At 39.8% G+C, this 24,324-nt stretch overlaps 3 protein-coding genes and 1 long non-coding RNA gene across 4 annotated transcripts; 1 reads left to right on the top strand and 3 right to left on the bottom strand.

Annotated features, from left to right (window-relative positions):
* Positions 1-715: 715 nt before the first annotated feature.
* On the bottom strand, positions 716-1,533 carry LOC124091597 (keratin-associated protein 2-1-like). The gene has a single exon (XM_046442679.2). It carries the CDS (start codon positions 1,482-1,484, stop codon positions 1,092-1,094), a length of 393 nt encoding a protein of 130 aa, XP_046298635.1. The 5' UTR covers positions 1,485-1,533; the 3' UTR covers positions 716-1,091.
* A 7,649-nt stretch (positions 1,534-9,182) lies between these two features.
* On the bottom strand, positions 9,183-10,074 carry LOC124091599 (keratin-associated protein 4-5-like). The gene has a single exon (XM_046442681.2). The coding sequence runs from the start codon at positions 10,032-10,034 to the stop codon at positions 9,651-9,653; it is 384 nt and encodes a 127-aa protein (XP_046298637.1). The 5' UTR covers positions 10,035-10,074; the 3' UTR covers positions 9,183-9,650.
* A 3,404-nt stretch (positions 10,075-13,478) lies between these two features.
* On the top strand, positions 13,479-20,841 carry LOC124091600 (uncharacterized). Its single transcript, XR_006851390.2, has 3 exons — positions 13,479-14,024; positions 18,381-18,416; positions 18,953-20,841. It is a non-coding gene; the product is annotated as an uncharacterized LOC124091600 (long non-coding RNA).
* LOC124091591 (keratin-associated protein 4-9-like) lies at positions 13,813-21,264 on the bottom strand. Its single transcript, XM_046442670.2, has 2 exons — positions 20,872-21,264; positions 13,813-14,580 (listed from the first exon to the last, which is right to left on the bottom strand). Exons 1-2 carry the CDS (start codon positions 21,220-21,222, stop codon positions 14,251-14,253), a joined length of 681 nt encoding a protein of 226 aa, XP_046298626.1. The 5' UTR covers positions 21,223-21,264; the 3' UTR covers positions 13,813-14,250.
* Between the last annotated feature and the right edge of the window lie 3,060 nt (positions 21,265-24,324).

The following is a 24,324-nucleotide window of genomic DNA, read 5'->3' as shown; positions in this document are numbered from 1 at the left end:
CTTGGGATTTCAGCCTAGTAGTGCTGCTTCAGTCTCATGTCTGCATTTTTTTTTTTCTTAACTGAGAGTGTGTTCATTATTTCTTGTTCTGGCAGAAGTTTTTGGATGACTTCTAGGGCCATGCTTTATTAAACCCTCAAAGTAGCTCAAATCTAGATCTTCCTCTGAGTGAATCACGGTCCTGAAATTCTGATGTGTATGAGAATCACGTGGAAATAATAGAAAAGAGGAACACTAGTGGGTTTTAGCCCCAGAGATTTTGATTCAGTGGTTTAGTTTGGAGCCTAAGAATATGCATTTTAATAAGTGACCCAAGAGATTCTGGTATGGGTGATTTCAAAGTGCATAGATTGTGCTTTGAAAACCACTGCTCCAGGAGCTGTGGTAAGGAGCTGAGAGGAGTCAAGCTGGTCAGCTTGCTGCCAGTGGCCACGGTGGACTTCGCATAGTCTATTTCCACTCCTTCCACCCCTCTTTACTAACACTGGGTTTACTTAATTGTCTAACGCATTGGAGTGTACGGGATGTGGCTAGCTAATCACTAATGGGCAGTCCCTGGCCATTGAAGAAGGTCCTCTGTAGCAGTGAATGCCTGACTGACCAAGTGGAATCTGTATGGATAAAGTTTCAATTAGGTTGAGCTTTAGTTTCCTTATGCAGATTCCAAAGTCGTGTCCATCTGTGTGCACTCACTCATCAGCATGCATTAGTGAATGAATCAGGGAGCAGAGTGGTTTGCTATGCCAGGAAAAATTAGTTTATTGACAACAGTGAGCAATGCATTACAGAGGATGATGGCGAGGGTTTGGGCAGCCCAAACCATTAGGCTCAGGATGGGTTTGCAGAGTCCATTTTGGGGACATTTAAAGGGTCAGTTGAAGCATTTAAAGCATCTACATTGTTGGCTGATGTAGATGCCTGGGAATTGGGCAGAGGGTGGTGATGAAAATCCGCTTACATGAGACTGCCTCCAGATGGCAGGATGTAAAACTAACCGTTGTCACCTTTGAAAAAAGTTTTATTTTCTTGCAACTTGATTAAAATGCCCAATAGGTGCTTAGGCTCTGGTGCTCTGTGGAGACAGCAGGGGCTCAGCAGCAGGGGTTGCAGCAGGAGGTCCTGCAGGTGGTGCGGCAGGGCGCAGGCTGGCAGCAGTGGGGGCGGCAGCAGGGCGCCTGCACACTGATGGGCTGGCAGCTGGTGGAGGCCCAGCAGCAGGGTCTGCAGACCACGGCCGTGCAGGACGTTGGGCAGCAGGTGATGGGGCGGCAGCAGCCTTCCTGCAGGCCACAGGGGTCGCAGCAGATGGGGCGGCCGGTGGGCTCACAGATGGGGCGCGTGTAGCGGGGCACACAGGTCACAGGGCGGCACACGGTGGTCTGGCAGGACACGGGGCGGCAGCAGCAGGGGTCGCGGCTGCAGCAGGGCTGGCAGCAGCCTCCACAGCTCTGGGAGGAAAAGGAGCCACAGCAGGAGCCGGTCATGGTGGAGTGTGGGCTGGAGTAGTGTTGAGGACTTGAGAGGAGTTCGAGATTCTCAGTGTGATGTCTTGTTCCTTCTCTGGGGCCTTTATATATGCTGCCAGGTGCTGTGGGACTTCTGGACACAAGAGCATTCCTTATTCATCTTCTGGCCAATGAAGTGAGGAGTTAGCATTGACTAATTTTTTTTTTGGTCACCCCTACCTCATACATATTCATGCATATATACCACAAATATTCCTTCCTTTTGTTTGTTTTTAGCAAATTTAGATAATGGATTCAATCCTGATGAATTTGCCTTTGAAATATTTCTAACCCATTAAAGAGAAAAGAATGTGTTTTCTAAACTAGATAGTACCTAATCACTCCGTCTCTTGGCCCTGAGGCCAGCAATTTATTTCTTCCCTTCAAAGACGCTCAGGATTATCGCCCAAGCAGTGACTTGCTTATTATTACACAGGGACACGACAGTAACAGGTTAATAGCATCATTCCAGTGCAGACCAATAGGCATCTGCTTCCCAGATGTCTCCTTCCACGACTCACCTGAAGGCAGGCCTGCGGTTTTCCATGTGAGGATGGACCACATGCAATCCCGCCACACTGGTTTTGTCACTCTCCCCTGAATGGGATCTAAGCTTCCCTACCCTGGTTGTTGATGTCCCCTCATTCACCTGGAATGCCCTCCTCCTCCTTTTAATCTGAACTCAACGTCTACCCTGTTTGTAAAACCTGCTGCAAAGATTCATTGCAATTTTTATCTTTGTCATTTACTTGGGATTAATCCTTGCATCTGTGGAGTCTGGGAAGGGGCTGTAGAGGGTGTATAGGTCTGTCCCCATATTTTAGAGTGGAGGTTGTAAGGGTTGACTAAGGTCACACAGTGAGCTTGCATTATGAAGACTGAGCTCCAAGACTCCTCATTCATCAGTAAGTGGCCTTGACATTGAATTTTTTTTTGCTTACCAGGCTCAGTGAACCAGGGTTTTTATTAAAGTAAGTAGTAAACATCTTCCTTTATTTAAGCAGCATCACTAGAAGTGGTACTGGAAGAGGATAAGAGGAGCATTTGACTCCAGTGACAGGGAACCAGAAAGTGTCTCAGGACTTCCAAGTGGGGTCAGTCCTGGGCTCTGGCTCTCTGGAAGGTCAATAGAGAGTTGCTGGACTACTAGTTTCCCTAATGTCAGTCTCAAAGTGTGAAGCTGTGAAACATGCCCTTGTCTAATTTCTTTTAAGTTATTTACATCTTCACCATGTACATTATGCTTTTTGATGGATTCCATCTATGAGTTTCTTGTTTCTGAAGTAGATCTACATTTTCCCTTTGGACCTAAAAAAAGAGAATACTTTCTAATCAACCCCACTTAAACTCTACAACCCCAAAGGGAAAAAAAATAACAGCAGAAATCTTGCAAAACCTCATTCAAATGCTTTTTAAATGTCATTAGTCCTAAAATCACCCCATCTCAAGATTCAAGGGTTTTTATTTTGTTTTGTCATCATGAGGGAATCTGTCCCATTTTGCACTTCAGATACCCTGGAAGACATCATAGATGTGAACTATGTCAAATTCATTCTCCATCTTTCCTCAGGCCAAGATTTCTTCCTGACGCCTTGATAATATTAGTTGATTTTTACTATAGACAGATAATTATCCAAGATACTGTGTCTAGAATTAAAGGCACTGTTCTTGGCAAAATGCTTTGATAGAAGGATAATATTTTCCTGATTTATTTACACACATCATTTTTATGAATGCTCAACTTTCTGTGGTCATTTTTGGTCCAGCAATCCTTTGAGCCTTATGTCTTATAACACAGTTTTATGAGGAATTCTATTTTCTTTTAAGCTAGTCTCTTCCTGTAAAAGCAGTTTATCTCATCTCCCCTGGATGGTGGTTTCATTTGTCAATAATGGATTTCAGCTACCGTTTTCCTGCCTACTATGCAAGAACTTCAAGTTACCTTTTATTGAGTACTTCATATGTCCCAGGGATGGTCACACAGATGATTCAAAGATCTTATCTGATTAATGATCATAATAATCAATAGAGATAGGTATTATTATCTCCACTCTATAGATGAGGAGTCTGGAGCTTAAAGAGATTAATTAATTTGCCCAAGGTCACACAGCTCTAAACACAGTCTAGATTCAAATCAAAGCATGTCTGACCTAGAATCCTGTGTTTTAACAAACATGCTTACAAAATAAATGGATTATCCTTCAATTTAACATGAATAGGCCAGTTTATACTATTCATATTAGCTTTATTTTATGTATTAATCTACAATTTATTAATCTGAACTCTCCAGAAAATTTATCAAACATTAAAATATAACTAACCGTGGCACATACTCTTGGACATTTACTCCATTTTTATTTTCTTTGTAGAAAACAATCTGCTTATTTTTGCATACTGACTGATGTATTAAGCTAGTTTCTCATTGCTACCATGGTTTAATGAGCCAGCTCTTGCTTCATGACAAACAACCACAAACTCTCATCACACACAATAATAAGTCTTTATTTCTCGGTCATGTGTCTGCAGGTCAGTTGAGGTTGGCTGATTAAGGCTGGCCTTCAGGCTGCAGGTGGGTTTGGAACTTTTTTTTGAATTTGAATTTCCTTACTTAGCAAATAAAAATACAGGTTCTCAGTTAAGTTTGGATTTCAGATAAACAGTAGATAATTTTTATAACTATGTCCCGGTGTAGATGGGGTGTACTTATATTTAAAAAGTATTTGTTGTTTATCTGAAATTCACATTTAATGAGGTGTCCTGTTTGAGCTGTCACCCCTTCCTCCCCTTCTTCTTTCTTCTATATTAGCACAGCACAGCAATTCCAGTCACGCAGGCACATTTCAAGTCTCTGCTTGAGCTGAAAAGGATATTTCTCTTGGCAAAAAGGGAGAGAGAGAGAAAAAAAAATATTAAAGACTTATCTAATTTACTGAAGTGGAGAATCAATTATTTTAGTGATCTCTATTGTGAAGTTTGAGAATGTCAAATTAGATCATGTCCAGGGTCTCCATCCGTGTGGGTCACTTTTACTCCTCTTCCCTCCTCTCTTCCTGGTCAGTAAGAAATGTCATTGACTTAACAAGAACCACCTGATTTCTCTATAAGAAGTTCATATTGTTTCTCTCCTACCAATTTATATTTGATTGGGCATTCAATAGAGGGAAAAAATATACCTATTAAGAATAACACTAATTTTATGAGATAAAATATTGACTTACTCAAATATTTCATTAGCAATATTATTTCATTGCTTAAAATAAAAATAGATTATTTAATGATTGACAAGTGGAATTTTCTCTTGAGAGAAATATGATTTTGGGACTTGCATTAATATGGGCCTCTCCTCTGACTATACAGATGTAAGGATTCTGATATATATATTTTTTTGTACTGGGGATTGAACTCAGGGACACTCAACCACTGAACCACATCCTCAGCCCTATTTTAAATTTTACTTAAAGACAGGATCTCACTGAATTGCTTAGCACCTCACTTTTGTTGAGGCTGGCTTTGAACTCTTGATCCTCCTGCTTCAGCCTCCTGAGATGCTGGAATTACAGGCATGTGCCACTGCACCCCGCTAGGTTTCTGATTTTAAAGTAATAAAATTTTTAGCTAAAAGAAAGAAATTCTCAGATTCCCGAATGAAGATGATATCAGCTGCCACTTTGTTCAGTCTGTAATGAACTCAAAACCAGATTCTTCACTCTGTGACCTGGTAATGTAATTTTAGATTAGTCTGTGATGCAGGGCTGGGATTTTAATGTCCTCTCACAGAGACTAATGATACTAAAAAGCTGAGACTTGGGAGGACCTCCTGCCTGAGATAGGAGAACTGGAAACAGAGTTCACTGATCCAGAGAAGACTAATGAATCTTGTTCTTTGAGGGAAATAGCTGGAACAAGAAAATAATCTATATCAATACTAAAACTTATAGCAATATGGTTTGGGAATCCAATTTTAGACTTCCCTGTGTGTGAGAATACCAAGCTAAGAAATCTATTTGTTTCAGGTTAGATAAATCTCTGGAGCTTCTTGCAATAGCAAATTTGAAACCATTGTGGGGGAGAGCCGGTCCATTTGCTCACATGGGGTGTCATTATTTATCATGAGTTAATATTCTACAGGAATTTCTTTTTATTATGGGTCTTGAATGTTCCTTGGGTGTGGGAGTGTCTTTATAACATTTACCAATATATAACCAAAACCTAATTATTGGCCTCAGTTATGTGTGAATAGTATGGCTTCCACTCTGGTTAGTTTGGTGTTACAGTGATGGACATGATTTTCCTCTACACTTTCACCCATGCAATTGTCTACCACTAGAAACTACATAGTTTGTCTGAATGATAGTGAAAATGATGAGGCTGAAATCCTTTGCTTGGATATTCCTTAGTGAAATGACGTTTTTGAGAGGGAGGGGGACATTGGATGTACTTATTCCATTAGCCCATAGGAAAAGATGAAAAGTTTCATTCTATTTCACGTGCTTTCCCTGATCGCTGTTATTGCATTGTATGAATCAATGTGTCATACTTTAAATATCCACTGTCGATATTTTTGAAAATCTAAAAGTGGACATTTGATTAAACATTACTTTGGATATGTTGCCCTCCCTAATGTGGATGGGCCTTAGACAATCAAAAGAAGACCTGAATAGAATAAATGTCTGTCTGCCTAACAAGGAGTTCCTTCTTCCCACTGCCCTGATATCAGTCTTTTCTGCCTCTTTTAGATGAACTCTGAAACCTTGGCTCTTCGTGGGCCTGAAGACTACCCACATGTGGACTGGAACTACATTGATTCCCCTGGGTTTCCAGTTTGCTAACTGCAGATCTTGTGACTTTTCATGTTCCACAATCATGTGAGCCATCTGGTGAGATCATCCTGTACTTTTCTGTTAATGTACTAACATAAAATTCAATTAAATATTTTCATTTTACAGGGAGTGGGTACTGGAGATTGAGACCAGAGGCCCTCAACCACTAAACCCCATCCCCAAGCCCTTTCTTATTTCTTATTTTGACACAATGTCTCCCTAAGTTGCTGAAGGCCTCTCAAAGTTGCTGAATCTGTCCTTGAACCTTCAATCCTCCTACCTCAGCCTCCTGAACCACCGGGATTATAGACATGCTCCACCTTACCCAGCTAAATATTTTCTAATTTTGAAGCACTTCTAAATTTCTAGAACAAACTCTAGTTGGATATGATGTATTACTCTTTTTGGATATTGCTGTTTCATTTATTAGCATTTATTTGGTTTCTGCATCTGTGATCTTCAGTAATATAAGCCTATAATTTTCCTTTATCACACTGTGCTTGTCTGGTTTTGAAATTATGTTTGTATTCACCTTATAAAATAGTGACTTGAGAAGATTTTTCTTTTTTTTCTATTTTTTTAATTTTTCCAGTTTGAATGGAAGTGAACTTCCTTTAAGATTTAGTAAACTTACTTCTAAATCAATATGAGACTGGTGCCTACCCTCCACACATATCAACATATATAGAGGGTAGGTTTTGAATCATATACATAGTTTCTTTAATGATTATTATTTTTATGTTTTCTACATCTTCTAGGATTTAATTTTGCTAATCTATATTTTTATAGAAATAGTCAATCCAATCATAATATTTTAACATATTAATATAAATTTATGTATAATTTTTTAGTTTGTTTTAAAAAAAACACTTTCCTGGTGGCTGATTATACCTCCTATCAAATGTATTATTTATCCATTAGCCCTTTAGTCACTCTTTACTCTCTCTCTGATCAGTTTTGCCAGACTTTTCTTACTTTACGGATTATTTAGTTGTTTATGAAGTTGATTTTATTGAACTTTTCATTTAAACATTTCATTATTACTTTTTACATGTTTTGTGATAACCTTCCTTTTTCATGGGGTTTACTGATGGACAAGAGTGTGGTGGAAATGCAAAGAGGAGGGAATTTCAAAGCATCACTTCAGGGTTAACTCCTAATGCCAGCCTGCTCCAATGTCACAGATAAAATAAAATAATTCAAGTTTTTTATTTTTACCTTTGATGTACTGAAAAGTTTTGGATATGTAAAACCCCAATATTATATTTTATAATTTCATCTGTGATTTCAGAACTTAGGGTTTCATAACAACACTCCTAACTCTTCTGTGTAAAATTTAAAGTATATTTCATCCTATTTATTTCTTCTTTTTTGATTGGTTCTTTTTTTAGTTATCCCTGACAATAGAATATATTATGACATAATTATAAAAGCATGGAATATAATTTGTTCTAATTCAACCCCTGGTATTTGCCCTTCCTCTCCCTCCCACCTCCTCTTTCCTTCCCTCTACATTCCTTCTTTATTCCAAACAGCTAAGGCAGATTCCAAATGAGTTGTGAAATGGGGGGATTTTCTTCTTTCATGAGGGTGTCTTAATTCTAAGATTAAAATCTCGGAAACCTTTTTCTAATGGCATCTGAAGAAACATGAAGCTTACCAGTGATGTCTACACAAATCATCTTCACCCCTGTTGTTTCAATAGTCTAGATCCATTTCAGTGCATGGTCATGGGCTCATTTTGATACCAGTAACGATTACTGAAGCAGTCAGTCCTCCTGGAGGGTCATGCCATAACACTGTGTCTTTCAAATTCAAGTGCAGCCACCACTCCTGGACATTCTATCTCCAATGTGCATCCCAGCTGAGAACTACTAGGAACTAACTATAATTTTTAAAATCCTTAGATAGAGAAAATGAGTTTTGAAATTCTAGACTTCTAGGTTCATATATGTTAGAATATGAAGTGTAGAGATGTTTGAATCATAAGAAAAACCCTGAAAGACCACAATCGGAAACATACCACACCATCCAGATGAAATGTTGTTTCTTAAAAATGTAGCGAAATCTGCATTTCTTCTCATCAGAACTCAATGGGAAATACTACCGCAGTCTGGCTGGGCACAAAATCACGAGCCACTCAAGCAGGAACAAACTTTATTTTTGAAACTGCCGCCAATACCCCTTCCGGAAAATGCAGCGTTCCCCCCCCCCCACCCCAACGGGAAGTCCCTCCTCCGGAATTCCCTCCTACCGTACTTCCCCAACCAATGGGAACTCTCCAGGAGTCCTGTAGCAGGCTGAGGTGGACAGCAGGAATCTAATATCCATAAGAATGCAGATCTTAACATAATCATCTCAATGGCTTGCTGGCGTCATCTTTCAACCAAAAATGCCATGCATCATACTGCTTGGCTATGGCTCTTAGCAAAATACAACCCTCTTTGTGAACACACTTTGAAATGTTGTTCATTGAATGAATGAATGGGGTACATTATCTTCTTTGTAGGAGATTTTCCTGCTTTCATTGGCTAACTGTTTTTCCCCAGAAATTTGGTTGTACATTTTCTCCAAAACAAAACCAATGGTATTAAGAGGCATAATGTACAAACAATGTAATGATTTTTAAGTCCTAATTTAGGATATGGACACACAGGCCACATGTATGTGCATGCATGGGCACACACCACACACCACTTTTTACACTTACAAATGCACCACTTTTGTGTTAATATCCTAAGTTGTCTATGTTTGACTTAACACTTATTTTCAAAATTATTTCAACATGAACTTTTCTGTGTCTTTATATAAAATATAATTGCCTGGTTACTGAGTAAATGACTCTGAAAATAATAGAGAACAACATCAAAGAATTCTTTTGGGCAGAAAAATTTTATTTCAAAACAGAAGAGCAACAAAACATAAGAAAATTACTCTAGGAGAGAATCTATGATATAACTGGACCCCCAGGACTGAGGGAATAAAATTAGTGCCTACGTTGGGGCTAGAGTTAATGTTTAACTTTTTGAGAAAAATAATGTAGACCCTCCAAGCCGTAAGGAAAATGAGTAATTTGGAGGATGAAGGTAATTTCTTTGCTAGTGGATTACAAATTAATTTTTATTTGATGACAGCATTGGAAAGAAGAGAGTTTAAAATGAACTATAAGGTGCTTCTTTGGGACAGTGTTGGGCTGATTGGAATCATGAAGCCCATTCTGTTGAATGACATTAACTAGATTCCATGTGTCCTAATGGTGGGCCCAAAAGAAGTTCTGCATCTGTGGGGAGAGAGGAGATAAGGAGGTGGTGTTCAAAGACAAGATTCAGCAGTCAGGGATGGCACAGCACATGGGGCGGGGGCAGGTGGAGATGACACAGGTGGGCCGATAGCAAGTGGTGTGGCAGGAGACATTGCCACAGACTGGACGCAGGCGGCAGCAGGTCTGGCAGCAGCAGGAGTCACAGGAGGGGCGGCAGCAGCTGGAGATGCAGCAGGGCCTGCAGCAGCTGGGGCGGCAGCAGCAGGAGCCACAGCCACTGGAACCACCACAGCCACTGGACCCACTACAGCAGGGTCTGCAGCAGCTGGGGCGGCAGCAGGTGGTCCTGCAGCAGGTGGTCCTGCAGCAGGTGGTCTGGCAGCACCTGGGCTGGCAGCAGCCATAGCCCTGGCTAGAGCAGCAGGAGCCACAACAGGAGTTGCACATGGTGTCAGAGACTGGAGGTTCTGGGTGGGTTTCCAGGAGAGTGAATTCTTGGGTTTGAAAGTGTTCTTGGCCCACACCCCCTTTTATATCCCACTGAACTTCTCTTTCACCATATCATTATTTCCTTGTTGTTATTTACCTTCCTGGAAAACTTAATTATTTAATTACATAATAGAATGCTTCTAATTAAGTACTCCAAAGAAAGAAAATAGCATATCTCCTTTTCCTGTTGTGCTCCTGTGTTTCCCATTAAAACATTTTTGACATTTTTTTCCTTAGTTGGTGTCATACTTGACCTTGACCTATGCAGTGGTCTTTTATGAAGTACTCAAGAATGGAAATTCTGACATTTTTTTTTTCAGATGTAATATTTCCTCCTATCTGTATGCAAATCATAGAGGATGTTTTTCATAATTCAAATGTATCTGTTGTTGTTGAAGAATTTTCTGGTTAGGTGAAATGTTGGAAAGGAACTAGAAGAAAAGGCCCATTTGGGAGGAGGATGTCCCATCTGTCATGAGGATGATGGTGATTTTTGTGTGGCCTCCCTAGAAGGTCAGGGTCAGACCTGAGGAAGTTCCAAGCTCTGTGTCAGATCTCATTCCAGGGTCTTCAGCTGAAGCATTTGGCAATGACTCATGGTTTTGACATAATCAAAACACATTTTTGCTGTATGTCTTCCAGAATAGCCATCGGAGCAGGGAGTTTTTTTTTTTTTTTTGATTGCTAAAATTGCACAATGGATTTTTCTTTCACAGGAGCATTTGTTAATTTCTAGAATCAGTAATTTTCAATAAATATGTATTCAAGATATCCTACTGTCTCCTCTGAAAACAGAACAGATAACCCCTCATGTCTTTCCTCGGGGTACTTGTATAAGATCCACACCAGAAAACAATGTGGCAAAAATTAAAGAATTACAATTACTTTAATTCCACAACTAAAATAAAAATATACAGTTTGTGGATGCATTCCATGCACCCTCGGTGTGTGCGTATCATAGTGACATGTTCACTGTGTCAGGCTTTGTGCTGAACATTTTTTATCCATATTGTTTTTAATCTTTAATGCAGCCCTATGAAATAGCGTCCTTACTCTTAGTGGAAGAGTCAAAAGACACACAGAAAGGTTTAAACAAACTTAAAAGTTTGCAGCAGTCTGGCTGGGCACAATTCAGGAGCCACTTATCAAGCAGAAATGAACTTTATTTTTAGAACACACACCTCACCACAGGAGCTCTTCAGGAATTCCCTCAGAGCCCAACTGCCACCACGGGCTTCCCACAAGCCTCTCAACCCCCACTCTTCCTGCTCTTGAGGCCTATTGGCTGGGTCGTGTGGGTGGAGCCAAAAGAGTTCCCCAATGAGCAGCTCCGTGGTCTGAAAGGGCCGGGGAAACAGCCCAAAGAGCATCACCGTAGAGGAGCCAATCAGCTGGCAGCTGGAAGTTTGCTGGGGCCACGGTGAGCCAATCAGCTGGAAGTTTGCTGGGGCCCCTTGGCTGTGGCTCTCAATAAAAGTTGTTCAAGATTAAACAAAAACTAAGCCTAGTATGTCTCCAAGTGGTCAGGGAAGGGGTGAACAATAAAACTTGCAAGCCTTTGCTGAAGCTGTTGAATTTCCGGGAATATTTGTTGTTCCTTGTCAGCTCTGCAAACCTACTCCTCTATCATGACCCAGCTGAAGTGCTTCCTTCTCAATATCTTTCCTAATAAGCTGCCTCTCCTAATAAGACCTATATCATTATTCTTTGTCTTGTGTTTCTAATTTAGCACTCTCCTGTATCCTAGTTACTGACTTCTGCCATTCCCACAGGTGCAATCCTAATACCCTGAAGTCCTGGGCTATGGCATTTATTTCTGTTACCATACGGTGGAGAGAGAGGACACTGGCTATAAGTGTTTGTGGAGTGAATGAAGTATATTTTGACTGCTGGAGCAAAGAAAAGGAACATTCCAGACAAACAGATTGCAGTTCCATCTGAGGAAAACTGCATTTTTGTGGTAACATGTCACCTGATAAATGACGTGTGAAAAGTTGTGGAAGTTAAGACTCTGTTTGCATTGAGACTTGTTTATAGATATCCATGAATACTGTGCTTAACTGAAATGCCCATATCCACACAGAAGAAGCCAGGAAGGCGGGAAACACCAAATGGTAGCACCAGTCCTTCACCTGCTGACTTCCCTGTTTTACTCTTATTGCTAGGAAAAAAAAAAGTCACTATTACTAGTTTGATATCAGTCAACCAAATTTATTTGCTGAACATCTATTGTCTTCATTTTTATTTTATATAGTGCAGAACTTGGGACAGAGACTTGAGTGCAAATAGTATACTTGAGGGGTGAGTTTAGGAGATGCAAGTGAGGAATTATGGAAAGTAAGAGGAGGAAGAATGTTTGTGTTAATGATGGGGTCACCACTGTGGGCAACTTGGGTACAAGCCGAGGGTACATGCCTGAGGCTGGAAGCATTTCACTGCCATGATTTTATGCTCAGAATATTCTAGAAAATCAACTAAGAAGTGGCATTAATCATGAGTTCATTAAAATATGAACTTGTAAAAATCAACAGATTTCTTATGCACTAGCAATAATCCTCCACAAAAATGTAATGGGCCCAAAACTCACCATTCTTATGATAAATAAAAATATTAAAATCTGCTGAGCAATCCAATTGGCCTCGATGGGAGAAAGTAGTAATATTTCCTGAAGGACATCAAATGGTATTTTAATAAACACCAGAACAAAAAAATGTATAACTAAAGCCAGATTTGTGACTAAATGCATACATGTAGTACACATACATTTAATAAGGGTTTATCTCATACCAATGGCTCTTGAATGATATTGGCAAAGACTAATGAAAGAAAACTTACTTTGGGTCAAATTCTTCTGTGTCATTTAGATTTTTAAAGACTATATATTTATTATAGGATCTTTTTAAGCCTCATATATATGAAACATTTGACCTGGTATACAGAATGTCTCAATTTTATCATGGCAAAGATTATAGGTGTGGGGGGATTGTATAATTTCATTTTGGATACCTGATTTAATGTACAGGTTTGTTCATTTCTTCTATTTAACTCAATGTATAAGATGTCCACAGTGTAGATGTAAATCAAACCTTGACATCATAGACATCTGGTGTGGGATCAATCACTCTTTGATATTGGGGCTGTCCTATGCCTTATACAATGGCTGGCATCATCCTTTGGGTCTTCCCGCTGGACAACAGCAACAAGACTTTCCTTCCACCACTTGTGCCAACCATATCTCTAGACACTGTTGAGATCTTCTGAGGGCAAATTTGCCCCTTGTTGAGAAACACTGATATATGGCTACCTCATTTTCCCCAGTGGTTATATTGTGTTCCTAGGAAGCTACCAAGGTGTATTTAACTACTCACTGATCAATAGATATTTGGACATTTTCTTATTTTTATTATAAAAAAGATGTATTAAGATCTCATTTCAAAACTTTTAGTGAAGCTGGACATGGCGGTACACACCTGTAATCCCACTAGCTTCAGAGGCTGAGGCAGAGGGATCACAAGTTCCAGGCTGCTCTCGGTAACTTAGCAATGACATCTCAAAATAAAAAATGAAATGGATGGGTGATGTAGCTCAGTGGTGGAGTGGCGGCAGCAGCTGGAGATAAGTATATAGTCTTTAAAAATCTAAATGCCTTGATTCCATTCCCACTACTGCAAAAATAAATAAATAAAATAAAAATTTATAGTAAAAAAAAAGAGTAACAACCACATTCAATTTTCAATGACAATAGAATGGAAGTTTATTTTTTTCATATAGGAATAACAAGGTACAAGAAAATCCTTGCAAAGGAACATAAAGTGATACTTGATTGGATTTCAATGTCAGAGGTGTTAAACTGTTAAACATCTACGGCCCTACAGGTGACAGAAGCAATCTCAAATTCTTTAAGCATGACGAATGGACGTCCTGAAGATAAAGGGGAAAATGCTGGAGGTAATGTGTTAAATTATGAGGAGATCCTCAGTGAATTCATTTGCAATGTGAGGAGTTTGGACAAAATTCAGGAAGTGGATTATTCAGAATAACTAAGAATCAGATTGGCTTATGAGACTCAGGAGATCAATTCTCTAGGGCATGACATTTTTTTTTTTTTTTTAGAAGGAAGGTCTACATCTGTGGGGGAGAGGAGATAAGGAGATGGGGTGTTCAAAGACAAGATTCAGCAGTCAGGGATGGCACAGCACATGGGGCGGGGGCAGGTGGAGATGACACAGGTGGGCCGATAGCAAGTGGTGTGGCAGGAGACATTGCCACAGACTGGACGCAGGCGGCAGCAGGTCTGGCAGCAGCAGGAGTCACAGGAGGGGCGGCAGCAGCTGGAGATGCAGCAGCAGGGGCGGCAGCAGCTGGAGCCACAGCAGCTGGACCCACCAGAGCAAGAGGGGCGGCAGCAGCTGGACACACAGCAGGGCCTGCAGCAGCTGGGGCGGCAGCAGGTGGTCCTGCAGCAGGTGGTCTGGCAGCACCTGGGCAGGCAGCAGCCATAGCCCTGGCCAGAGCAGCAGGAGCCACAAGAGGAGTTGCACATGGTGTCAGAGACTGGAGGTTCTGGGTGGGTTTCCAAGTGGGTGAGTGTTCAGGTTTGATGTTTCCTTGCTCCCTCTTGCTTTTATACCCTGCTGAGGGCTACTATGATCATGTGAAGGATCTTGTTTATACTAAGAAAAGATCATTTAGTTTAGTTAATTAGATAATTGTGTTTATCTGGTAAACATTGCTATTTATAGAAAAGGGACCATTTCTTTTTCCTGTTGTATTATGAGCTCTCCAATTTGGTGAAGCCATGTGAATCAGCTCCATTTTTCATCTTGTCTGATATGCCTCCTAAGGTAGACCCCTTACATGACTTTAATTGGGTTTAATGTTTGTTTTTCATTTATGTATTCACCTCCAGAAAATATACGGGGAATAGATTTTATGGTGATTAAATCCCCTCTGTTTTGAAAAAAGTTAAAAGCAAGTAATATGTAATTCTGACATGAAAATAGTTAAAAGACCCATATTTTGGAGGTGTGTGGGAGATAGCTTGTGTGCAATGAGGAATACTGTGATTCCTTTGGATTTTCTGAATGGCCAGTGAGGTGTAAAGGATTCCAGTGATGTTCCTGTCTATTTTGTCTTACTGAGTCTATTCAGTTTGAAGAGTTATAATGCAATGGATTCATTACTTTTAAATAATAAAAAATCACATTGGCATGATTTTTATAAAATATTAAAATTTTATTGATATGTTGCTTTTCAAAGGTAGAGCATTATAAGGGACCATTTTGGACCTACATTTTGGAAAGGCAGTATATCCAAAGAGCATATTATAACTGAAATGTAAATAAAATTATATTGTTTCATAGTCTGAACTGTTTTCTCTCAACAATGTATGTTGGAGATATTTTATTCAATATTGAGAAGAAATAAAGGATAAACTTTAATCTCTGTCCCATAAACTCAAGGCAAATGATATACATAGGAAAGAGTTTGGCAACTATTTTAGAGGACTGTTTTATTAGTAAACAAAATAGCAATGTGTATTAAAATTTATACATTCCCAATGAAAGGTGAGCTCATACTAATTAGACTTTGCTGAGCACCTACTGTGTGTCAGAAATATTTCTGAGTCCTCTATAATTGTTTTCTTGTTTACACTTCACAAGGGTTCAATCTGGTGGACACAATTTTTCTTAATTCTTTACACATGAGGTCACTGAGGTCCAGATAGACTGAAGCACACAGTCAATAGTGATGGTGAGTCCCTCCTAAGATGTTCAAGGAAGGTGTGAAGAATGATAGCCCATGCCATTTCTCATGCCTGGAATATTCCATTTGCCTAGAATGATGCTTTCTCCTTTAGCATATTCACTCATTTCCAATATTTTTCTTGACATCTACTAAACTTAAAATGAATCCTTCTCTTCTCTCTGTTTCCAAATGTGTCTCTGCTCTAGACTATCATGCTTTATCATAATTGTTTTAGATCTCCTTTTTCCAGTCTTTTTGTAAAGCCTCCAAGGTCATTGTCTCATAAAAATGTCTTACAGTTATTATCATGGTGCCTAGTAAAGGCCTTGGGTGAAGGTTGGTCAGTCTTTAACATATTTATATAAAATCTACTTGGATGGATAAGAAATGAAAAAGCATTCAGTGAGTGCGTGGTTGAATGGGGGTATGTTTTTGGCATTTGCCTAGGTCAATAATCTGTATAGATAAGGTGTCTAGGAAAGTAGAGAAAGGTAATGCTCAACAGGTAGGATGGGGAGATTTTTAAGAAAGTTTTTGAATTTATATAGAGACTGGCTATCATATCATCACTCATGGGAAGAAAGCTCTGTGCAAACATGTAGGCCTTGCAAATATTATTTAACATGGGCTGGAGGAGTAACAGGAAGTGCAGTAGAACATTAAGGTCTTAGTTGTGTTATAAGGGTGAATGATGTCTAGTGTGGTGTAGTGTGGAAAGTATTGGAACAATAGGTGTTTCAAGGAAATCCATCAGAATCAGTTACAAAGGGACAGTAGAGGTAACAGGAGGCCTCATTATTAAAGAAGATCCTCAATTTAACATGTTTCTATTTTATACATATGTATACGTAGACTTTTTGCAATTAGGTCCTTCCTGATAGTTAAAAGACAATCATTTGTAATTTAAAAATGCAAGATAAGAAACCAGTTACACATTCACAATTTTTACATAATGCCATATTAGTGACTGTTGTATTCTGCTGCCTTTCATATCCCCTACTATCCCCCCTCCCCTCCCCTCCCCTCCCATCTTCCCTCTCTACCTCATCTGCTGTTGTTCAATTCTCTCCCTTGTTCCCCCCCCCCTTTCCCCTCACAACCTCTTATATGTAATTTTGTGTTACATTGAGGGTCTCCTACCATTTCCATATGCTTTCCCTTCTCTCTTCCTTTCTCTCCCCCCACTCGTCATAAAAAAAATTAAAAAAAAATAAAGATAAGAAACCATCCTAAACAAAATGAAAACACAAGTGATTAAATGGAAAAAAATACTTGTAATGTATATTATAGGCAAAGGATTAATCATATGTAAAGGACTTCTAAGACTAGATTAGATAGCTGGGGCTGTAGCACAGTGGTAGGGTGCCCACCTCACACACGTGAGGCACTGGGTTTGATTCTCAGCACCACATAAAAATAAATAAAGATTTTTTAAAAACTAGATTAGAAAAAAGATAAACTTTCTAATGAGAAAATGAAATACAGACTTTTTTCACCACATATACATACTCAATTTCATACATAATAAAAGGAGTGAAGTAATGTGGAATACCACCTCTGACCTGGTAAATGGTCAAAAATTCAAAATTTGACAATCTGACAGTGGGATAATGTGGAAATAAGCACACTCACACTTTGTGCAGATTTGACTATAACTAGCAGCATTATTCTTTGATGTAGTTATCTCGATTCTATAAAGTATCCCAAAGATACTTAGGCAAAACTATAAAGAGTTATTGCACAAAATTATACATAACAGTTCTATCTGTAAGAACAAAACAAAATAGCATCAAAAAACTGGATATAACCTGTGTCCTTCAATGGGGTACTGATGAATAAACCATGGCACATGTCTAAAATGTATAAAAATGGAATCAGTTGTATCCCTATATGCTACTATGAAGTCATCTCCAGGAATATATTGTTAAGAGATGATTAAGCACATGGAAAAAATGTGTTTCATATGGTACAATATGTCTAACTCAGGTTACAAAAAAAAAAAAAAAAAAACATAGAAATAAGAACACCAGAAAAAGGGATTTCTGATTCTGGTTAAGATGGAGTAGCATATGTCTACATAAATATTTGTTCACAAGTATTTATGGTAACTGTATTTGTATCAGAAAAAAATCTGGAAACAATTTAACAGGGTGAATGGATAAACAAACCAATATGTCCTTGCAAAGAAAAATTTCTCTAAAATCAAAAGGAATCAAATATTGATATATATGACACCTTGAATCTCAATATGCTGAGAATAAAGTTAGGTAAGAAATGTACACAATATGTAATTCCATTTATGTACAATTATACAAAAATGCAAGCAAATTGATAGTGACAGCAGATCATTTGTTTCCTGGAGTTGTGGAATGGGGAGGAATTTCAAAGGATATGATGAATGTTCATTACTTCGATGCTGGGGTTGTCAAAACCTCTGATTGTGCACTTTAAATAAGTAGTCTATTGCAGATCGGTTGTACCTAATGAAGCTGAAATAAGAGAAAAGAAAATAAAAAGAATAGGAGTATCAACCATAATTTGTTTTCTTCCTTTCAGAGAGAGGGTGAACGGAAGAGAGTGGAGAAAATACAGGTAGGTGCTAGATTTCTTGAACAGACCATGCTCTGAAGCTTTCTCTTTGGATCCATGTTAGTATTAGGCACTATTATAAAACAAAATCAAACTTCAAAAATCTCCCAAGGTCGCAAAAACAATGATAACAGCAACGATGATGCAAACTCACCATACATCTAGGTTAACTTCAGGGAAAGTAATTACCTCAAGAACAAAAAGGTTTTTTGAAAACCTTAATAAGAATGTCTAGTTTGTTTTCAGCAATCAGATTGGTGCTCTTGGTATTGGCAATGTCATTCCAAGGTTGTTGTACAGGTATTGTGCAGGAAGGAATTATGGGTCACTATGACGGAGAAGTATTGTTTTGGGCACGGGAGAAAGGAGATGTGTAGGCTGAGAGGTTGGTGTTAAATAGAACCCTCTAGTTCTCTGGAGCAACCTGGGATGTAGCTTGTTCTTTAAAAAATATTTTCTAACTCTGTACACTGAAAAAACTGAGATGAGAAAAAAATCAACTTACACGCACTATCACATTTCAATTTATGGTTTTACAGGTCACTTTCCACTAAAAGGAATCAGGGCTCCGTGGAAAGGTGGCTGATTATGTCTGGGGAAGGAAATGTACAAAGAAGTCTGGAATATTTTGTTATATAAAAACCAGGAAAACCTTCAGAGTCTACTAGATTCTGGTCAAAAGGACTTGGGAGCCAACTTGAAGTTACTTGTTTGAGCATCACAAGAGACGTGAGCTGGAATGAACTGATACCTCATCAATCTACTGAAATCTATGAGTTCTTATTGGCAGGAATTTTTTTTAAAGGAGGAAAAGCACTCACTTAGTCACTCTTGGATGATGCATACCAGTAAATAAATGGAGAATAATTAGAAACATTATTCTTCAGTGTAAACACACATCCATGAGAGCATAATAAGAGGATTCATTAGAGGATGTTTCCCTGCGGAATTGTCCCAGGTAATCAATGACAGTAACACATTTGTAATATCACAGTTTTTCCATGCTTCATGAAATGATGGTTCTAGGTGATGATCAGGAGCAGCTGCTAATATTATAGAGACAACTGGATGCTACGTGCCCCACCCTGCCCCCATCTGCCCCAGTGGAGAAGCACAGCGCTCCCCATGATATAGTTGTAGAGTCCTAAGGGTCTTTGTGGGTTTGTCTCCTATTAGCAGGCTCAGCTGATCTCTGGGTAAAGTTCACGTAACTTAATTCTCATCATTGGTGTGTGGCCAAGAGGAGAGGAGAGAGAAGACAGTGAGGGAAGCCTGAGTTATTTTTCAAGACTGATGCTTCTACATCATCTTTATGAAAAAGGGCGGTCCTCGACACCAACAAGGAAAACCAACCACTTCTGCAAGCCCAGAGAGTTCAGGGAAGTTGGGGAATCCAAGATCTTCAATTGCATCAACCCGGACATTCCCATCCCGTGTCTCCAGGTCTTGTACTTTCCCATTTGCAGTCTTGACCTTGGCATGGCAAATGGTCTGAGAAAGAAAACACCCTGGAGCTCGGCTACTCTAGTATTAAATCCTAGGCTTGGTCCTTAGCTTCATCCAGCCTCTGGCTGCAGGAGATGAGGCTTTATATTCTGTCATGAAAACTCTGTCTTTCACATTTGTCCTGTGATTTCTGACTTTAGCTGCACCTTCAGCTTGTATTGCTTTTCTAGATCACCAATCGCTCCCAGCAACAGTCATCCAGGTCTGTTATTCATATAGTTATTATAAACTGCTTTCACAGATATATAACGTCTCAGAAGATGTTGTTCCCTACAACATTGTTTACAGTCTTTCCAAAAAGCTTTTTATTCTCATTTTTTAGCCATTAAAGAGACTGTAGTGACAACGAGGCTGTGATAAATGTGTCTTGACATCTCATGTAAAATCGACAGCCCTGCTCTCTCCCACATTGTGGGTAAAATACAATTATCCAGATCAAACAGAAACTCAGAGAAGAACACGTTCACACTGAATTTCCCATTCAGGAAGGTGATGGTTTATTTTGGCATAGAAATATAACAAAGGAAAAAGTGGGGATTAATAATTATAAAAGAAAAACTTAAAGAGAAAGACTGTGAAAATCCGTAAGGTAGAAATATTGAAATCAACCCATGGATTCTTGAGCTTGATGACCTGGTGCCCAAGAGTTAGGAAGGAAATTGTGGAGAGAACTAGTCAGGTCAACATGGCAGTTGGTATATTACTAGCAAATTCACACATGGATAGGAGTGAGAGAGCCATGCACAGGCAGAGCATGGAGGCCAGGATGTGCCTGTGGCATTACTGGGCCTATTGTGGGCTTATTAAAATCACAAGACCCAGCTTAGAGGAGTGACATCAATCCCTCTCCATTTGACCTAGTGGTCAGCAGTGAAAGAACTCTTCATCTGTGGGGAGGGAGGAGATAAGGAGGTGGGGTGTTCAAAGGCAAGATTCAGCAGTCAGGGATGGCACAGCACATGGGGCGGGGGCAGGTGGAGATGACACAGGTGGGCCGATAGCAAGTGGTGTGGCAGGAGACATTGCCACAGACTGGACGCAGGCGGCAGCAGGTCTGGCAGCAGCAGGAGTCACAGGATGGGCGGCAGCAGCTGGAGATGCAGCAGCAGGGGCGGCAGCAGCTGGAGCCACAGCAGCTGGACCCACCAGAGCAAGAGGGGCGGCAGCAGCTGGACACACAGCAGGGCCTGCAGCAGCTGGGGCGGCAGCAGGTGGTCCTGCAGCAGGTGGTCTGGCAGCACCTGGGCTGGCAGCAGCCATAGCCCTGGCCAGAGCAGCAGGAGCCACAAGAGGAGTTGCACATGGTGTCAGAGACTAGAGGTTCTGATGTTAGCTAGAGAGTGAGTTTTAGTGAACTTTAAAGTCCCTTCACCATGCATCCTCTTTTATACTCTGCTGAGGCTGTTGTGACCATTTCCTGGGACCATTTCCTGCCTTTTTTTCCCCCTAAGGAAATATTAGTCATTCTGTGACATCATTGTGTTTTTCTTTCTAAATATGTTAAGGTTTCCTTTCCCCTGTGTGTTACCATGGTCCAATCCCGTCTTTCTCACTGAATTGTCATTTCTATTTCCTCATTTGTCAACTCTATTTTCTCAGGAGGGCCCATCTCATGGATTCAGTCATTGGTATGTATCTGTGGTCTGTGTATCACTCATGATGCTTTTTGGGCAGATTAGTCTCATGATGCCAAGATCTCTTTTGATGTTGAAAGAGAATCAGAATTATAGTAGGGAAATAGAAAAAAGTAAGGTTCTCTTTGTAAGTAGTTCCCTGTGAGTCATGAGGAACACTATCCTATTTGTGAGTCATAAATGCTTATTAGATAGAGGACTGTCTAGACTACTTCCAGGAATGCATCAGGAATTACTTCCTTCATTCAATTCAAAACTCTTACAATGACTCATTGTTTTACATAAGAAAATGCATTTGGAGACACTTTGAAGGGACTCTCACTGGCCCCATCTGGGACAACTTGAATATCAAAATGAATTATGGCAGTAATAGATTTTAGCCCATCAAATAAAACAATAATTCATAAGTCCATAGTGAGACTAATTATAGAAATGATAAAGGAAGGTGAGAAAGTTATCCCTGTCAGTAGAATGACAATTAATAAATGTAGAGAAATAATGAAGTCACAAAATCACTTATTTACATATATCATAATAAAATTAAGTAAGTTTCATCAATGAATGCAATAACCATTGGGTAAAATTTTGATCAGGAACAGGGTATTTGTACACTTCAAAATATTTCCCCATCAAAATGGAAGACATCATGGTAAGTGAATTAAGCCAGACTCAGAAAACCAAGGGTCGAATGTTTTCTCTCATATGTGGAATCTAGTGCAAAATAAGGGGAAAAGGTGAGGGAATTGGATACCATAGGAAAGATCAGTGTTATAGAAGAAGGAGAAGGAGAGGAAGGAGGGATGGAAAAGGGAAGGAAATGGGAATTAATTTAAGAAAATCATGCTATGTGCATGTATAAATATACCACAGTGAATCCCACCTTTATGTATATGTAGGATGCACCAATCAAAAACAAATAAATGAGAAAAATAAATATTTTCCCATTAACCATTTATTAACTCCAAAGGGAAAAATGCTAACTTTACTGTGAAGAAGCTTGAGAATACACATTAAACCCTGGATCAAAATTAGTATCATTTATTTTTTTATTTTTATTTATTTTATTTTTTAATTTGTTCTAATTAGGGATACACAATAGCAGAATGCATTTTTGTTGAGAGCCACAGCCGAAGGGGCCCCAGCAAACTTCCAGCTGCCAGCAAACTTCCAGCTGCCGGCTGATGATTGGCTCACAGCGGCCCCAGCAACATCTAGCTGATTGGCTCCTCGGCCCCAGCAACATCTACCTGATTGGCTCCTCTGCGGTGATGCTCATTGGGCTGTTTCCCTGCCCTTTCAGACCACGGAGCTGCTCATTGGGGGACTTTTTTGGCTCCGCCCACGTGACTCAGCCAATCAGCCTCAAGAGCAGGAGGATTGAGGGAGGTGGAGAGAAGCTTGTGTGGGAGAGAGAGGCTTGTGGAAAGCCGGTGGTGGCAGTTGAGGCTCTGAGGGTTTTTCCTGAGAGGCTGTTTTGTTTGGCATGTGTGGTTCTAAAAATAAAGTTAGTTTCTTTTGACAAGTGGCTCCTGATTGTGCCCAGCCAGACTGCGGCACATTTTGATTCATGGTGCACAGATGGAGCACAACTTTTCATTTCTCTCGTTGTACACGATGTAGAGTTGTACCACATGTGTAGTCATACATGTACCTAGGGTAATGATGTCTATCTTATTTCACTATCTTTCCTGCCCCCATGCTCCCTCCCCACCTCTCCCTCCCCTTTGTCCCATCAAAGTTCCTCCAAAAATTTTTATTCAGTGTTGGTATATTAAGAGTGAGTAGTTTAGCCAGGCTTGGTGGTGCACGCCTGTAATCCCAGCATCTCGGGAGGCTGATGCAGGAGGATTGTGAGTTCAAAGACAGCATCAGTAACTTAGTGAGGCCCTAAGCAACTCAGTGAGACTCTGTCTCTAAATAAAATATAAAATAGGGCCTAGGGATGTGACTCAATGGTTAGGCACCCCTGGGTTCAATCCTAGTGCCAAAGGGGCGGGGGGGGGGAATGGGTAGTTTGAATCTTTGAGGAGGAAGCCAAAGTATTTGATAAGTTTTACTTTAAAGGGGCTTCTATTATAAGTACCCATTTTTATTGATCTAACACACACAGTAATTCTTTCACCTTCTTGATTCCCCTAAAACTAAAGAGTTTCTAGTAACATGATTCGCCAAGCGGTTATGGACAGATCCACCTCCTGATACAAGCAAATAGAAGTGATTCAAAATTTTTTTTAAAAAAATATTTCAATTACATAGATGAATTTGAAGAAGAAAGGAAAAAAAATAGAAAATTTCTTATTTTTCAGAATCAAAGAGGGAACTCAAATCGCAAATTGTAGCAGATGTCTTGTGGCCTATGAAGTTTTGGCATCTGGTTGTAGGCTTTCAGAATTGGTGGCTGGTGGCCTCAGGCAGGTATAAGAAATTGGACCTTGAACTATATCACAAGGCAGGGTCTAGGATATGAGGCCCCTGCGTAATGTTTGTATTCTTAAAGTTGTATCTTATGAAGAAGATGGAGACAAGAAAGCCTAAGTCTGATTTCAGAAATTCTACATGGCAATCAAATCTCTCATGAACATTTAAACCATGCATTGCCTCCAAACTTCCTAAGTTACACTGTGTGCACAGTGAAGGAATCAAGGTTAGAAACTAACTGCTACTAAATAGAGAATGTCTTTGGAGTCATCAGACACAAAAGCGAAAAACAAAATAACTCCCAGACAGAAATAACTACCCGCCCCCCCCCCAAAAAAAAAAAAAAAAAAAAA

Source organism: Marmota monax, unplaced genomic scaffold (assembly GCF_021218885.2).
Source record: "Marmota monax isolate L192 unplaced genomic scaffold, Marmota_monax_Labrador192_F-V1.1 WCK01_AAM20220418_F8-fsc00205, whole genome shotgun sequence".
Taxonomy (NCBI): Eukaryota; Metazoa; Chordata; class Mammalia; order Rodentia; family Sciuridae; genus Marmota; species Marmota monax.
This window is presented reverse-complemented; position numbering and strand designations above follow the sequence as displayed.